At 44.3% G+C, this 17419-nt stretch overlaps 1 protein-coding gene across 5 annotated transcripts; it reads right to left on the bottom strand.

Moving 5' to 3' along the window:
- Positions 1–1342: 1342 nt before the first annotated feature.
- On the bottom strand, positions 1343–16020 carry SIGLECL1 (SIGLEC family like 1). Of its 5 annotated transcripts, XM_050771644.1 has the most exons (7): positions 15449–16020; positions 10532–10698; positions 6141–6263; positions 4591–4872; positions 4358–4463; positions 2712–2868; positions 1343–1665 (listed from the first exon to the last, which is right to left on the bottom strand). In XM_050771644.1, exons 3-7 carry the CDS (start codon positions 6160–6162, stop codon positions 1639–1641), a joined length of 594 nt encoding a protein of 197 aa, XP_050627601.1. In that variant the 5' UTR covers positions 6163–6263; positions 10532–10698; positions 15449–16020; the 3' UTR covers positions 1343–1638. The 5 variants fall into 5 exon arrangements, with proteins under 5 accessions (XP_050627601.1, XP_050627600.1, XP_050627599.1 ...); XM_050771643.1 differs by lacking the exon at positions 10532–10698 and having other exon boundaries at positions 6141–6353; XM_050771642.1 differs by lacking the exon at positions 10532–10698.
- Positions 16021–17419: the final 1399 nt, after the last annotated feature.

Below are 17419 nucleotides of genomic sequence, written 5' to 3'. Positions count from 1 at the left end.
ATCCTTTTTTCTTTCTAGCACTTATCAACATTTTAAACTATACACTTGTCTGCTTTTCTTCATTGTCTATCTGTGTAGACCATGACTCCATGGAGGCAGGGTCAGTGTCTTACTTCTTCCCCTCATTATCTGGCACATCTGATATTTCTGTGAAATGTGAACTGTCTGTGAGAGGTGCTTATACACGTGGGGGCTAACAGAAATGTCCACCCTGAGTATAAGATGACCATCTAGTTGGTGCTACAGGGTCACTGTATTTACTCACAAATATTGCCCCAGGGAAGAGATGACCCTCTTTCGACCCACTGAACACTACTAGCATCTGGCCAGGCACGGTGGCTCACACCTGTAATCCTAGCACTTTGGGCAGCCGGGGTGGGTGGATCACCTGAGGTCAGGAGTTCAAGACCAGCCTGGCCTACATGGTGAAACCCCGTCTCTACTAAAACTATAAAAAATTAGCTGGGCATGGTGGTGCATGCCTGTAATCCCAGCTACTCGGGAGGCTGAGGCAGGAGAATCACTTGAACCCTGGAGGTGGAGGTTGCAGTGAGCCGAGATTGCACCATTGCACTCCAGCTTGGGAAACAAGAGCGAAACTCTGTCTCAAAAAAAGAAAAAAAAAATCTACTAGAAGGGAGGTTATCATCCATTCTGAGAGGAACAATACACAGCTGTGGTTCATCCTAATGCCAGAATCCCTTTCTCATTCCTTGCATGCCTGCCTTTCATTCTGGCCAAGAACTATTGCAGTAACCTCCTAACTAGCATCTTTACCTCCAGCCTTACCCGTTCTAAATATATCATATATGGGGTCAGGGTAGGGGAATGATGTTTTTGTATATATCTGGTCACTCTACTTGCTTGCTACGAACCTTACAACAGCTTATAATTAATTAAATCATTTGACAAACATTCTTGAGATCTTATTGTATTTTAGGCATCATTCTGGGTGCTGGTGATAAAAGTAGAAAACAAGGCAGAAAAAGTCCCTGTTCTCTTGGAACTTACATTCTAAGGGAGTCAGGATAAGGTCCTACAAGATAAAGCTCCAATGAATCTTGGCCTTCAGGGCCCATTGTCATGTTTTTTCTCATCTGCATCTCTGAACAGTACTTTTCACCCGCTCTCCACCCAGGTATGGGTCATGTGATGTTTAAAGGTTGGGGAATGAAAGATTTTGTCCAAAGATACACAGCTACCAAGCACTGAAGTTGGGATTCCATCCAGATATGAAGGCTTGAAAGCCTGGTGCTCTTGTAGGTGTATCTCAGGTACTGGCACACAGTAGGCGCTCAAAAGCAACTTGCTGATGGACTTGATTCACATTGTCACATATATCTTTCCTTCTTTTGACACCTTCCCAGGGTGGCACAGATTTCTTCTGGTTTAGTCAAACAACCAATTGCAAAGTTTGTCTTCAGAGGCTCTAAGACTAGGTCTGAGAGTAAACCCCTATTCAATGGAGAATGAGTGTAAGGGATGTGTGGGAACTGAGAGGGTTTTGTGAGCTCAGGAGAGTCCGGGGGCTCCAGGTTTATTACAGCCTCCAGGGTTTCTGTGGGCTCTATAAATTTTGCAGACTTTTCTAATTCCAGGGATAATGGTGACTCCAGGTATGATGCACGTTCCACAGGCTTAGCTGGCTCGTTTATCTTGCTTTTCCTGAAAGCGAGGTGCAAAATAGCACAAAGAAAGAAGAATGTTGGAACAGGTCTAGAGTTGAGGTATCCAAATCTTAAAATGACACCTCTTTGTGCACAGAATTAAAGCAACATGGAGTGAGCACTGGCTTAGCCCTTCCTCACAACCCCATGGTTCGAGCCTGCAACTCGGTCTTCTCCCTCTGGCCCCTCTCTGCACATCCTCAGTGCCAATAACACTGACTGTTCCTCAGACTCTTCAGGGAATCTTGCCTGACTTCCTCAGGTAGGTTTGGTCCCTCCCTCTTCTGCACCACCGCAACTCCCTGGCTCAGCATCCCCTACTGTGAAGGTGCCTTCTCCACCAGTCTAGCTGCTCTTGGAGGACAAGGCCTAGGTTTGGCCCATTTCTGAGACCCCAGTATTGCCCAGCACAAAGATTGGGGGATATTGCAGGAAATACTGGTGGAATTAACAGATGGTTTATCCACTAAAGGACACTAACTATTCATGCAGGGTGTCAGGAGGGCAGCAGGGCAATTCTGATTCTGGAGAATCATAAACGGTAAATAACAGTGAGGCCCAGCAACTTCAGACACTGTATCTTCCAAGCCCTGCTGAGGATGTGGGGTACAGGGTGAATGAAGGAGTAACCTGGGCTTGGCCTAATCTCTAACCACTTCAGGCTGACTTGGCCTGTGGCATCTACACCAAGCTGACTGCTGCCAGCCATACACTCAGAGACCAAATCCTTTGGTTTCCACTCTTGATGCTACAACTGCTATTAGGATTTTCCACAACTGCCTTTTCAGTGGGGATTCAGTGTGCTGGTGTGTGTGTGTGTAAATTGATTTTAATTGTTCTTTAAATTGTTTCTCTTAACTTTCATCCTTCTCCTCTCTGGGCCTTAGCTTCCTATTTATGAAATGACCTGAAAGCACACTCTAGTGGTACGTATCCTGCAAGACTGAAGATGGTAACACCTTCAAAACACTGTGTGCTCCCTTCCCTATGGGTCTTATTATCAGTATTCCGATAGACCAGATTCCAGACACAATAGGTACATACCAATATGTGGCTCTCAGAAAATGTGGTGACTATGGGTTTTCCTGGTTCCTCAGGCTTCAGAGACATCGCGAGTTCTTGGCTTGCTCTGACTTTCGAGCTGTTTTTTGCTCTGATTGCTGCAGCTTTCTTCGCCTGCTTCTTTCTGATATGTTTTACTCTAAGGAAATAAGCTTTGGATTGGTTCTGGCTCTCCATCTCCCTGAATCCCGACACGGGCTCTACCTTGACCAGAACTTCTGATTTAAAGCCTCAACAACAGTACCAGCTTGCTGTATGACCTAGGGCAAGCCACACATCCTCTCTGGGAATTAGTTTCACACCCTGAATAATGGGGATACCCTGCTTATTAGGCTGTGGGGCTCAGATGAGGTCAGCTATGAAAGAGCCTTGCAACTGGCAGAGAGATTGTTACTGGTCTTCAAGTCCAGTTGATTATACTTTGAAAATAGCTCCTCAGTTTGCCCTGCCACCTCACTCCTCATCTTTGTCTCCCCATAGCCAGCCATGCCCAAGTCCCACCTCTCTGGCTGCCCCTCATCACGTGCCCCAGGTCAGGCCTTCTATTTCCTGCTTAGTCTGCTGTACCAGCTTCCTGCCTGGCCTTTGACCTTCTGTCTCTCACTCTCTCTAATCTGTGTCCCACCCCAAGCTCAAGCTTTCCTTCACAGCTTAGCACTCTTCCTAACAGTGCTCCCAACTGAGGATTCAGTCCAAGCTGTCTGGACAGGCTCCCCTGCCTGACTCTCTGACCTGACTTCCTGCAACTCAGCCCTTCCCACTCTATGCTTCTAGCTAATACATGCAGCTAAGTTTTAACACCCTGTAAACCAACACCAAGGACGTCTTTCAACCTCATTTTTAGCCATTACTGGCACTCTCAATGCACCTGACATTACACAAAGACACTGGAAATGCCTCAAACATGCCTCCGGGCATCTGCATACAAAGGTTAGGTATCCCTTATCTGAAATGCTTGGGACCAGAAATGTTTCAGATTTCAATTTTTTTTTTTTTTAGATTTTGGAATATTTGTTTATACATAATGACATATCTTGGGGATAGGAGCCAAGTATAAAAACAAAAGTCAGTTATGTTTCATATACACCTTATACACATGGCCTGAAGGTAATTTTATATAATACTTAAAATTATTTTGTGCATGAAATAAAGTTTGTGTACACTGAACTATCACATGAGGTCAGGGGTGGAATTTTCTACTTGCGGCATTATGTTGGTGCCTCGAGAACTTTTGGATTTTGGAGCATTTCGGATTTTGGATTTTTGGATTAGATATTCAACCTGTACTATTAATACTTTCCACCAAGCTAATGAGTACTTAGCTCTGCAGGCCCGCCACAGCCAGCACCCCGGGGACTCGCTGCTGCCTTCTCCAGGGCTGCCAAGCCCTTTCTTGGCTTTCTCCTTTATAAAATGTGTTGAAAGTGTCTGTTTTATGATACAGTTTTACGGCTCTGTGGAGTCCTCATGGTCCTGGATTGTGGTGACCATGTTTGGTCCCTCTTTCCCTCTTTAGACCCTAAGCTCCTTGAGGGGAGGGGTCCTGTCTTTGCCCTCTCTGTGCCAGGGCTGCAGCCAGGACCTGCCAGGTGGTAGGCTTGCGGGTGAATTTTAACCCTAGTACTCACATGAGAGGGAGGAGGCAGAGGAAGAGCAGCGCAATTACAACTCCCGCATAGATAGCACCCTGGATCAGCCCTTTCACGAAGGCCTGGGAAGCCAAAGAACTCTTTCCTGGAAGCAGAAAGCATGTGAGAAGTTTGGCATTGGAGCCAAAACTCTGCTCCATTCTCTAGCCCCAGTAACTGTCCCCATCCCACTTATTGTCCTCACCCAGTCACCCAGCCCCCTCCACCCTCACTTGACATCAGTAGGATGCTCAAAGCGTGGGTTCTGTTTTGGTTCTTCCCCTCACAGAGAAGTCTCATGCCCATTTCTGGCTCTTCGGTTAGGCTGATGGTGCTGTTAGCCCAGGGGCCAAGCACGGTGGAGGTCACTTGGAGGCTGCCGTCCATGCCATCCACACCCACGGGGACTCCTCCCATCCACCACTGCACAGAGGGTGTGGGAATCCCATGGAAGGAACAGCTGCACTGCAGTGTCTTCTCCAAGGAGCAAGAAGAGTTGAGCAGCTTAGCAGGTACTGTGGGGAGGAAGGGTCAGGAGTCAGCAAGGCATCCTGACTTCCCTCTTCCAGTTTCTCCAGGATGCAGCCTTCTCTTTATTTGCTATTCACAAGGAGTTTCCGAAGGACTTTCTGGAAGCCCACAGGATTCAGGCCTCACAGACTAGTTCCCCTCTATCTTCTCCCCTCATCTGGCCTGAACCTGATCGCTAGACCTTCTTGAGGGGTGGCCAGTACATTTTCTGAGGCTCTACATTGTGATCCCTCACCTACCCCACAAGGCTAGATGTCCAAGCCAGAGCTCCTACTCTGCTTCTCTTCTTCCCACCCGCAATGTTCCTCTTAGGGTCTATGATCAGTTCTCCCTCCATCACTTACCGTCTGGATGCTGCTGGGCAAGTCACTCTTATCATTGCTGTTTCCTAGCCTGAAAAATTGGGATATTTGCTGAACCTATCTCATATTATCATTGTTATAAGAATGAATACCCCAAGATTTGTAGTGCACCCAGCTCGGTGCGTAGTGAAGTGTTACCCATTCAATAAATAGAACACCTTTCTCAATTTCCTTCTTCCCGGTCCCAAGTGGCCTTTGGTGGAATATTCACTGGAAGCCAAGAGTACTATGGTATCTTCTGTGTAAGAATGTTGGAAACTGCCTCGCTTTACTTAGAATAGGTAGGACATGGTGGCCATTTGATGAATATCATGGATTAGGAAGGAACGGTCACATCCATCAAGGTCTCCAATAATGAGGAATCTGTCTTCAGCGTTGACACACACTTTTTCTTTGAAGTTTTTTGAGGTTACTGGAAGAAAGGGGTAATTTTCCCCTAACCAGTAGCTCCTGATCTTGGTCTCTTCACATGAGTCACTTGCGGGGTGCTGTTGAGGAATTTGTGGGGGACTCTCATGCACGGCTCCCTCTATGGCTGTCCTCTGAATTGTCTTTTCCATCTGGCAAAGTGTGCCCATGGAAACGCTGAAAAACTTAACTTCAGGGCTTCCAGTAATGTCTGAAACAGCTCTTAGTGCTCTCATGCCTTCATAGCACCCGTACCCTCAATCCCTCTCCCTTGCCCAATTTGCTATTTGCTTCAGACACCCCAGTCCTGTCAAAATCTGACACACAGAAGATGTCTAATTCACATTGATTATTTGGTACTTATGCCCGTTATGTTCTCTTTCTCTGTGCCTCCATAGTCCATCCTCTGCCCCCGCCAACACCCAGGCCCTAGAGTCTTGGCTTCCAAACACCCCTCCAGTGCTGCTTCTCACCTTACTTACCCAGCTGTAGCAGTGGAAGCATCACTTGCAGCAGCAACAGTTCTCAGGAATAGCAGAAGTTCTTTACTACGCTGCCTCTGACATCAGAACCATATGGTTCAGAAGGAGAGAGGTGATGGGTAACTGAAAGAGGATGTGGGGATAGGGAGAGCAGAAAGTATCTTTAGCCAAGTCAGGGGCTTCTGTCTCTGGTCAATATGAAGGCCTGTTCACCTGGAGAAGCAGGAATTATATGGGATGAGATGCTCATGAGCATGTAGGGACAGTGAGGCAACTAAGATAGTCTGTGAAGCCTCAGTGTCATGTCTCCTTAATTCTTTATTTATTCATTTATGCGTTTACTTTTATTTATATTTACTTATTTATTTATTTATTTATGTATTTTTTTATTTGACAGAGTCTCACTGTGTCGCCCAGGCTGGAGTGCAGTGGTGTGATCTCAGCTCACTGCAAGCTCCGCCTCCCGGGTTCACGCCATTCTCCTGCCTCAGCCTCCCGAGTAGCTGGGACTACAGGCGCCCGCCACCTCGCCCGGCTAGTTTTTTGTATTTTTAGTAGAGATGGGGTTTCACCCTGTTACCCAGGATGGTCTCGATCTCCTGATCTCGTGATCCACCCGCCTTGGCCTCCCAAAGTGCTGGGATTACAGGCATGAGCCACCGCGCCCAGTCTATTCTTTGTTTTATTTTTGTTTTTTGAGACAGAATCTTACTCTGTCGCCCAGGCTGGAGTGCATTGGCTCGATCTCGGCTCACTGCAACCTCCGTCTCCCATGTTCAAGCGACTCTTCTGCCTTAGCCTCCCGAGTAGCTGGAATTGCAGGTATTCACCACCATGGCCAGTTAATTTCTGTATTTTTAGTAGAGATGAGATTTCTCCGTGTTGGCCAGGCTGGTCTCAAACACCTGACCCACCTTGGCCTCCCAAAGTGCGGAGATTACAGGCATAAGCCACCATGCCCGGCTTGTTTTTGTTTTTGAGACAGGGCCTTTCTGTCTCTCTGTCACCCAGTCTGGAGTGCAGTGGTGTGATCACTTAAGATAGAAAAGTGTTGACATTTTTGGCACAATGTTCCTGTTTATATCCCATGTAGATATTTATTTAATAAATTTGTTCTCAGTAAATTTCTATTAAAAAAAGAGACAGCACGGGACCCTGTCTCAAAAAACAATGGCCAATTCCAATTCCTACTGGATATCATGACTTAAAAAGCCATAGTAATTCCAGCCGGGGCAACATGGTAAAACCTCGTTTCTACAAAAAATACAAAAATTATCTGGGTGTGGTGGTATGCACCTGTAGTCCAAGCTACTTGAGAGGTTAAGGTGGGAGGATCACCTGAGGTGGGGAGGTCAAGGCTGCAGTCAGCCGTGATCACGCCACTGCACTGTAGCTTGGGCAACAGAGTAAGACTCTATCTCAAAATAAGTAAGTAAGTAAATAAAATACATACATACATAGTAATTCAGAGAGTATTGTATTGACACGAGGATAAATAAAAATATCAGTGGGACAAGCTATATGGTTGAGAAAAATACCTATACATACATGATCACTTGGTTTAGGATAAATACGGCACTGCACAGAAGTTGTTGAAGGACTCTCTTTTGAATAAATTGTGTCAGAATAACTGGATGGCCATACATTGAAAGGAAATAAGACCTCTACCTCATGTCATACATAAAAATAACTTCTAGGGACATTGGGACACTGTTCTAGAACTGTGCTGTACGAAGAAATATAATGTGAACTATAAATGTGGACTACATGTATAATTTTAAATTTTCTAGTAGCCACATTAAAAAAGAAGAAATGGTTAAAAATAATTTTAAGATGTTTCATTTAACCTACTGAAAGAAACCTAGGTTATTCACTAGGTTATTCATATTGCACCTAACCCAATATTTCAACATGCAATCAACACACAATTGAAAGATTTGGTACATTCTTTACACACTCTTCAAAGCCTTGTATATATTTTACACTTACAGCACACTTCAATTCAGACTAGCCACAATATAAGGGCTCAATAGCCATATGTAGTTAGTAGCTACCGTATTGGTCAGCGGAATTCTTGAATACAACATAGGAGAGTATCTTGGTAAGTTTTAGGTAAGCAAAGATTTCTTTAAAAGGGCCACAAAGCACTAGCTATGAGGAAATATGGATAAAATAGACTATATCAGAATTAATTTCTGCATCAAAAGACACCATTAAGAGAGGACAAATGCAAGTTACAGGGCTGGAGAAGACACTTGCAACACATACAACATGCTTGCATCCAGAATATAGCAAGGATAAAGAGGGTAATGAATGGTGTAGTACATGAGTGGAGTGTTTGGGGTGTTGTTAATGTTCTATTTCTTGACCTCAATGATGGTTACACTGGCCTGCTCCCTTTGTGATAATCTGATTGTATGCTTACTATCTGTAGTAATACTTCTCTGTATAAATTGTACTTTGATTTAAAAGCTTGTTTGAAAATAAAGACAGAGAAACAAACAGAAAGGATACAAAAGGGAATATAGAACAGTTGGGACAAGTAGAGATCATGTACCTAGATGTTAGATTTAAATTCCAGTACATCAATGATTTAACTAAATATAAATGGCTTAAAATTATCCAGTTATGAATCTAAGATCACCATATTGGAAAAAAGAACCAAAGCCAAACTCTATGCTGTTTACAAAAGACACAACCAAAGCATAAATGTAAAGGACAGTTAAAAACCAAAGAATGAAAACATATACCAAGCAAATACCAACCAGAAAACCAGGTAATGTAGACATACCTACATTAACATCCCACAAAGCAGACTTTAAGCAAGAGGCATTACCAAAGATAGAATGGCATATCTCCTAATGATAAGAGGACATTAACAGGAATAAAGTATATATTTAACATTTGTGTTTGCCTACTAACATAGTCCAAAAATATATAAAGCAAAAAAAATCTACAAAAATAAAAAGAGAAACAGATATCCACAATACTAGTGTGGCATTTTAATCACTTTTCTCTCAGAAACTGATAGAACAAACAGACTATTGGAATATATAAGGATTTCAACAACTTCATCAGCAAATTTGACCCAAAATATATAGAGAATACTGCATTCAATAACTGCAGAATACAATTTCTTTGTAAGCACACAGAGAACATTTACAGAAATTGACCATAGCTGGATCATAAGACAAACCTTAACAAAATTTCCATGAAAATATTTAAAATCTCGGCCGGGCGCGGTGGCTCAAGCCTGTAATCCCAGCACTTTGGGAGGCCGAGACGGGCGGATCATGAGGTCAGGAGATCGAGACCATCCTGGCTAACACGGTGAAACCCCGTCTCTACTAAAAATACAAGAAAATTAGCCGGGCGAGGTGGCGGGCGCCTGTAGTCCCAGCTACTCGGGAGGCTGAGGCGGGAGAATGGCGTGAACCCGGGGGAGCGGAGCTTGCAGTGAGCCGAGATCGCGCCACTGCACTCCAGCCTGGGGCACAGAGCAAGACTCCGCGTCAAAAAAAAAAAAAAAAAAAAAAAAAAAAGAAAATATTTAAAATCTCATTAATAACCAGCAAAATGTCTGTTAAAACCATGAGATACCAGTACATATCTAGCTGGATATTTTAAAAGACTGACAGTATATCAAGTCTTGGTGAGAATGTGGTACTCAACTTTCACACACTATTGATGGAAATATAAATCAGGGCAACAAAGTTATCACAGTAGAAGATACACATACTCTATGACCCCCAAATTCCACTCCCAGATATATAGTTTATAGAAATGTTTGTGCATATGTATGCCAAAAAATCATGCAAAAATGTTTACAGTGGTATTATTTAAAAATAGCTAAAACGATAAACAATCCAAATGCCAGTAAACACAGAATTTTAAAAAATGAGATACTACACAGCATCAAAAACCTATGAGCTAATGCTAGATGCAACAACATGGCCCATTCTTACAAATAAAATATTGAATTAACAAAGCCAGACACAAATGAGTAATAATGTATGGCAGCATTTCTTTAAAATTTGAAAAAAACTGGGCAAAATCAAGTGTTTGAGAACACAGGCACAAGTAGTAAAAATCCTTTAAAAGTTGCCAAGAAATGTCCAGCATAAAAGGTAGGATATTAATTGCCTTTGCGGGAGGAAGGAGGTCTGTTTCTCTTTTTACTTTATTATTTGTAAGGGGTGTGAACAGGTCTTTTGAGATACTGGCTATAGTGAATTCCATAAGGCTGTACCCTATATAGGCGTCCTTTTAATAGTACAGTTTTCCATTGCCCATCTGCCTGACCATATGGCCAGGCCATTGGCCACTGCCCATGAATTGGTAAAAACCCAAACATAGAGGCAATTCAGCCCACTGAAGTGACTTGTTTTTACCTTCCTCAATACGAGTGTCAGTCTTCCAAACAGGATGCTGTTAATTCACTTTGGAATTGCCATCCATAAATCAAACAGCTCTTAGTTGGTCAGTGGAGACCTATTAATAGACATCATCCAAGTAATAATAGGATCTAGCAGCTCTTCAGTAGGGAAAAAGAGGCCACCTGTTCATAAACATAACGAGCACCTCCTTGCATTTCTCTGGTAGCATGTTCCTGTATCAACAATTTCCATTTTATTATGAGACTCTTTTGGGCATGGCCTTTCTTATCACAGTGTTTTTCCAACATTACAAACACATCATGAGTATTTCAGGTGTCAGGATTATTATGTCCTTCCATGACAGGGCAGACTCAAAGCCCAGTAGGCTAGTTGTCTGTCAAACGGAAATTTTCTGGCCCCAAATCCCAGCATTCACCACTGGGTGGTGCTCACTGGCCTTAGCTCCAGTCTGCCTAAATAAACCAAACATTAAGCTTCTAACATGTTTTGTCCACCAGATACCCCATAGTGTTTCAAATGAACAATTAGTGTGGGCTTAGGCAATCTTATTGGTTCCTATTTGGCATATTCAATCAATATTGGTTGAAGGGAAGATTTACATGCCTTCTGTTTTATAATAGTATGTAGGGGAGCTCTTCCCTAGTTGGACACAATATCCTTTCTCATAATACATTTAGATAAATACATTCACATAATACATTCACACAGTCTGTCCAAACATTCCAATTTTCATCCAAAGTTTCACCTGAATCTCGTCCACTTGTGCAATCCTATGTCTTCGCAATCTAACCATAGATGCTATTAGAATTTCACCAACCTTTTTGGAATCACAGTGTATAAGGCTCCCACATGAGTCCCAGAAATATCTCTTATCCACCCCCTGACTATTTTACCGCTAATGTGCCTATGACTTTGGGTCCTCAGTTAGGGGTCAGGCCAAGCAACCCAGGCCCTTTTGTCATTTATCTTGATTAGATCACATGTTCATCCCCTCAGGAGATCTGAGGTCAGATTTCTCATTGTCATGTTTGCCTTCTGGCTTTTAAAATTCCTCCAAACTAGGGTAAATATAGCAGACTTGATGGGGGCCCTTCGACACTGGAGGGCCAGTCTGGGTTCTCACTGCTCCACCTATTTTCTAAGAGTGCTCCATTGAGACCTTTGTTTTAACTCCCTCAATGTCTGCTTAACTCATCTCATTTCTTAATAACTGTTTCAAGATTTCCACCCTCTTGGAAATGTTCATCTTTTCTCACTCTCTGGTGAATCACTCTCATTTTCTTTGCCATCTGTCATTTCAGCCTAACTTTGCCCGTTAGCAGTAGCCCCGAGGCTAGCAGCTGTAGCTCAATTGGGCCAGCATCAGGATCCGCCTCAGCCACTTTCATTTTAACCATTACAGATAAAAATAGCCAAGGGATTGTCTATTTGGTTTGTTTCCTTATGCATCCAGTGGGTCAGTTTCTTAGGGGTTGGATGCATTGTATTGAAAAAGCAGTGGTAACTTTTAACTCCTGTAACTGTTTGCAGAACAGCTGCATTTCTCTATGCACGGTAACTGCAGGACAGTCCAGGAATCAAAGGCTCATCATCTTGACTTCACATCCTTCCTCTTCTCAAACCATATGTTTCAGTGAGTCAGGGCTGTTCTGGTGAATCCCATTTCTGATACAACTGAAAAGTTAGGGAATGGTCCACAAGATCCCCTCATTTCTGACACCAACTGAAGATATCAAGGATCCCTGATTACCCTCATTTCTCAAATCATTTGCAGGTTTTTGGAGCCCCAAGACTATCCTTAGGTTTGGTAATTTACTAGAAGTACTCACAGAATTCACTGAAAGTTGTTACACTTATGATTACTGTTTACTACAACTAAAGGAAAGAGATTAAAATCAGCCAAGGGAAGACACACAGGGCAGAGTCCTGAAGTCCCCCACACAAAGCTTCTAGTTGTCCTCTCCCTGTGGCGTCATGGACAGCGTAACTTAATTTGCCTATTCCAGCAAAATTATCTTTTCGTTTTTATCATTGAATAATATTCCATTGTATGGATATACCACATTTTGTTTATCCATTCATCAGTTGATGGCATTTGGGTTGTTTCTACTATTTGGCTACTGTGAATCAATCCTTTTTTTTTTTTAAAGAGATGGAGTCTCAACCCTGTCACCCTGGCACCCTGGCTGGTGTGCAGTGGTACAATCACAGCTCCCTACAGCCTCGAACTCCTGGGTTCAAGTAGTCCTCCTACATCAGTCTCTTGAGTAGCTGGGACTTTAAGGGCTCACCAATAGACCCAGTTAATTTAAAAAATTATTTTCTGTAGAGAGAGAGTCGAGTCTTGCTATATTGCCCAGGCTGGTTCTGAACTCCTGGGCTCAAGCAATTCTCCCACGTTAGCCTCCCAAAGTGCTAGGATTACAGGCATGAGCCACTATGCCCTGCTGTGAATCAATTCTGATTTGACTGAATCATGCTATGACTACTAACTACTTTTTTGGTTAACATCTAATGAGAAACTATGGTTACCATTTACAACTCTAGAGAGACATAGAAATTTTATCTAACTTTTATATTAGTCTCAAGAACGCTGTGAGGTACATCTCATTATCGACACGTCAAAAAGGAAGGCAGAGCTCCACAAAAGCACTATGACTGCCCCCAAGATATGCAGCCATTAGGCTGATAGATTTCAGACTCAACCTTTGACTACCAATGTGGTGTCTTTTTCGTGATTCTATTTTGCCTTAAAAACTGCTGTATAAGCATGGTGAAGTTCATTCTCCTCTCCAAGTCCATTTCCTCATGAATAAAATATAAGAATAAATCAGCTAGCCCTGATGTGACACACAGTATACTCAGATTTTTCCTGGAAGTGGACCAAAAGTCAGAAGACCTAATCTTTGTCGCCACTTTCTGGGTGATTCTGGGTAAGTCACTTCCCTCACTGTCAGCCTGCTTCAGAGACTAAAAACACTCATAAATGAGTTTTGTTTGGCCCACAAATGTTTACTTTTTAAAATTAACTTTTAAAATGAGATAACATTTAATAAGCAGGGCACTTCACAAAAAATTCAAACAACCGGCTTCTCTCTCTCTCTTCTTTTAAATTCAAGTCAAATTGCCTAGATACGAAGGTTAGCTGTTTTATAGTGTGCAAGTGGCTTTACCTCTCTCTAGGCCTATTTGCTCATTTTAAAAACATGGATAATAATATCACTCATGTTAGAGTTGTTGTTAAGATTAAATGAGTCAGTAGAACAGAACCTCACATTTGGTAAGCACTCAAAATATGTTATTTACTATGTATTAGGTTCCCTGCTTGGCTCCTATCAGCATTTGACTTGGAACCACTTTTTCATTTTTTTTAAATACAGGGTCTGGAGTGCAGTGGCACTAACACGGCTCCCTGCAGCCTCAACTTTCCAGGCTCAAGTGATCCTCCCACTTCAGCCTCCAGAGTAGCTGGGACTATAGGCACAAACCACCATGTTCAGCTAATTAAAATTTTTTTTTGTAGAGACAGAGTCTCACTATGTTACCTAGGCTGGTCTTACAAACTCCTGGACTCAAGCAATCTTCTCACCTCAGCCTCCCAAAGTGCTGGGAGTACAGCCATGAGCCAACACACTCAGCCTGGGACCACTCTTGACCACCCCTAATCCCTTCCCAGAGTTCTGGAACCAGCCCTCTCCTTTCCTATTCCATATTTCTACATGTTTTACAGGACCTCTCTGAGTGGTCTGTGCTCCCAACCCTTAGCTTCCAGACTGACTGCCCTTTTTCCTTCTCACATAAAAAAGATGTTGCCCAGGTTTCCAGGTCGTTAAATGCCTCTCTCCTTCACGCCACATATCCACTTTCTTTCTGCATTGTCAATTTTTTTTTCCTTCTCCTTTCTCCCATTTAAAAGCCCATGTTAGATGGTCGGAATGAGCCTTGCCTAGGTCCTGGCCCAGGATTTGCCAGTAAAGCACTGAATAACTGTGGTCAAGTATTTTACCCTCCTCTTATTTCCTCATGTGTAACATGAGTGGGTTTTACTGCTGGAGATGTAATGATCCATTTAACTACAAAATTCTGATTTCTTCTTTCTTCTCTCCATCGGCTTTAGGGCATACATGTGATGACTCCTCATGTACCCATTATATTTTCCTTTCGTTTCTTTTTTTTTTTTTTTTTGAGACAGAGTCTCGCTGTGTTGCCCAGGCTGGAGTGCAGTGGCATGATCTTGGCTCACTGCAACCTCTGCCTCCGGGGTTCAAGTGATTCTCTTGCTTCAACCTCCCGAGTAGCTGGGACTACAGGCATGGGCCACCACACCCGTCTAATTTTTGTATTTTTAGAAGAAACGGGGTTTCACCATGTTGGCCAGGCTGATCTCCAACTCCTGACCTCAAGTGATCCCCCGGCCTCAGCCTCCCATAGTGCTAGGATTACAGATGAGAGCCACTGCGCCCAGCCTATTTTCTTTGACCATCGCGTCTCTCAATTTTCCTTCTGTCTCTTGTTCCAAAGGGCTCCAGGATATTCTCTGTTCTCAGCACACTTCCGTCTGTGTATTTCCTTAGCAGGGTGTGAGTGATGCAAAGGTGTTCAGCTTTCTAAGGGAAGGGCTGACTTACTAATGACTGACCTATTTATGGTGAGGGAAACGATTTTCTAGGGAAACCAGGATGATTACCAACGAAACCGATAGACACACACGGGATAACTGTGTGATTAATGACTGGGTGCCTTGCAGGGGTGTAACTTACCAAGAGACGGACTTAACAGGAATCTAATTAAACAATGAACAGGGCAGGCTCTGAAGGGAGTGGATTTTCTCATGAACTGATTTTCAAAGGGACTAACCATCGACTCATAAGGGCACTGACCTGATTGTGAACCCACAGGCCGTTTGCTTACCTTCTTGGTAGACGGATGGCGCCCCAGCTGCCCTCGGGCTGACCAGGTGACTGACGTGGTGGAGGCTGAGGAACGCGGTCACTGGCTCCTGGCGAGCTCCCTGACTATGCTTAATCTCACCGCCTGACTGATCCAGATTTGGCCTCTGTCTGTTCAAAGGGCTCTCAGGGGCCTCACTGGCACGAGAGCCGCCCTGGTGGCCTAACCGACCTGTGGCTGCCCCACGGCCCAAGGATCCGCTGACTGATGCTGACTGGAAGCCCAGTTAGTGCAGGTTCAATGAAGGAACCCAACAACCGCCAACAACTGCCAGGGACCCAACAACCGCCAGAACCCAACAACGGCCAGGGACGGCCTTGTGCGACTAGGGATCCTCAGAGATAGCGGCTTGAGGGGCGTGATAGTCGGCTGCACAGAGAGAGCGGCCTGAGACGCTGCATAGCAGCCACAGGACTTGCTAGCTCACATCCTTAGGTGAGTGCATCCACCCCGCAGCCAATCAGTGGCTGCATGGGCTCACTTTACAGCCAATCAGAGGCTGCATGAGCTTATTTTACAGCCAATCAATGAGGCAGAAGAAGCATTGCCTCCACAGGCTTGTGCCTCTGGGAGCTGATGCACAGCTGCCAGAGGCAATCAGGAACTGCAACTGCAACTCCCGCCTCCAACCTTTGTGCCCAGTTGGATCTTGAGGGCTTGAGCCAATCCGCAGCCGGGGGCAGTGCCAGGGTAGTTGTGGGTGCCAATTTTCTTCTCAGCAAGGCCTTTCCAGCCCATGCTGATGAAACCACGCTCCTCTCCAACCCTGAGGACTCCGTTCCTGTTGTTTAACCCTATTTATTTTTTTCTCACACTTTTTCCGTCACGCACTTTTTTACCCATTACGCTTTCAAAATGACAGAGGCATTTGAGGTAGAGCAACTCCATCTTGAATAGGAGCTGGGTAAAATGAGCCTGAGACCTATTGGGCTGCATTCCCAGAGGTCTAAGGCATTCTAAGTTACAGGATGATATAGGCGATCAGCACAAGATACAGGTCATAAAGACCTTGCTGGCCGGGCGCGGTGGCTCAAGCCTGTAATCCCAGCACTTTGGGAGGCCGAGACGGGCGGATCACTAGGTCAGGAGATCGAGACCATCCTGGCTAACACGGTGAAACACCGTCTCTACTAAAAAATACAAAAAACTAGCCGGGCGAGGTGGCGGGCGCCTGTAGTCCCAGCTACTCGGGAGGCTGAGACAGGAGAATGGCCCGAACCCGGGAGGCGGAGTTTGCAGTGAGCTGAGATCCGGCCACTGCACTCCAGCCTGGGCGACAGAGCGAGACTCCGTCTCAAAAAAAAAAAAAAAAAAAAAAAAAAAAAAAAAAAAGACCTTGCTGATAAAACAGGTTGCAGTAAAGAAGCCAGCCAAGGCTGGGTGCGGTGACTCACGCCTGTAATCCCAACACTTTGGGAGGCCGACGCAGGCGGATCACCTGAGGTCAGGGGTTTGAGAACAGCCTGCTAACACGGCGAAACCCTGTCTATTAAAAATACAAAAATTAGCTGGGCGTGGTGACAGGCACCTGTAACCCCAGCTACTTGGGAGGCTGAGGCAGGAAAATCACTTGACCCCGTGAGGTGGAGGTTGCAGTGAGCCAAGATCGCACCACTGCACTCCAGTCTGGGCAACAGAGTGTGACTCTGTTTCAAAAGGAAAAAAAAAAAAAAAAAAAAAGCCAGCCAAACACCACCAAAACCAAAATGACAACGAGAGTGACCTCTGGTCATCCTCACTGCTACACTCCTACCAACACCCGGACGCTTCACAAATGCCATGGCAACGTCAGGAAGTTACCTTATATGGTCTAAAAAGGGGAGGCATGAATAATTCACCCCTTGTTTAGCATGTCATCAAGAAATAACCATAAAAATGGGCAACTGGCAGCCCTCTGGGCTGCTCTGTCTATGGAGTAATCATTCTTTTATT

This window comes from Macaca thibetana, chromosome 19 (genome assembly GCF_024542745.1).
Source record: "Macaca thibetana thibetana isolate TM-01 chromosome 19, ASM2454274v1, whole genome shotgun sequence".
Lineage (NCBI taxonomy): Eukaryota > Metazoa > Chordata > Mammalia > Primates > Cercopithecidae > Macaca > Macaca thibetana.
The sequence above is the reverse complement of the archived record's forward strand: the minus strand, read 5'-3'. Positions and strand labels throughout refer to the sequence as shown.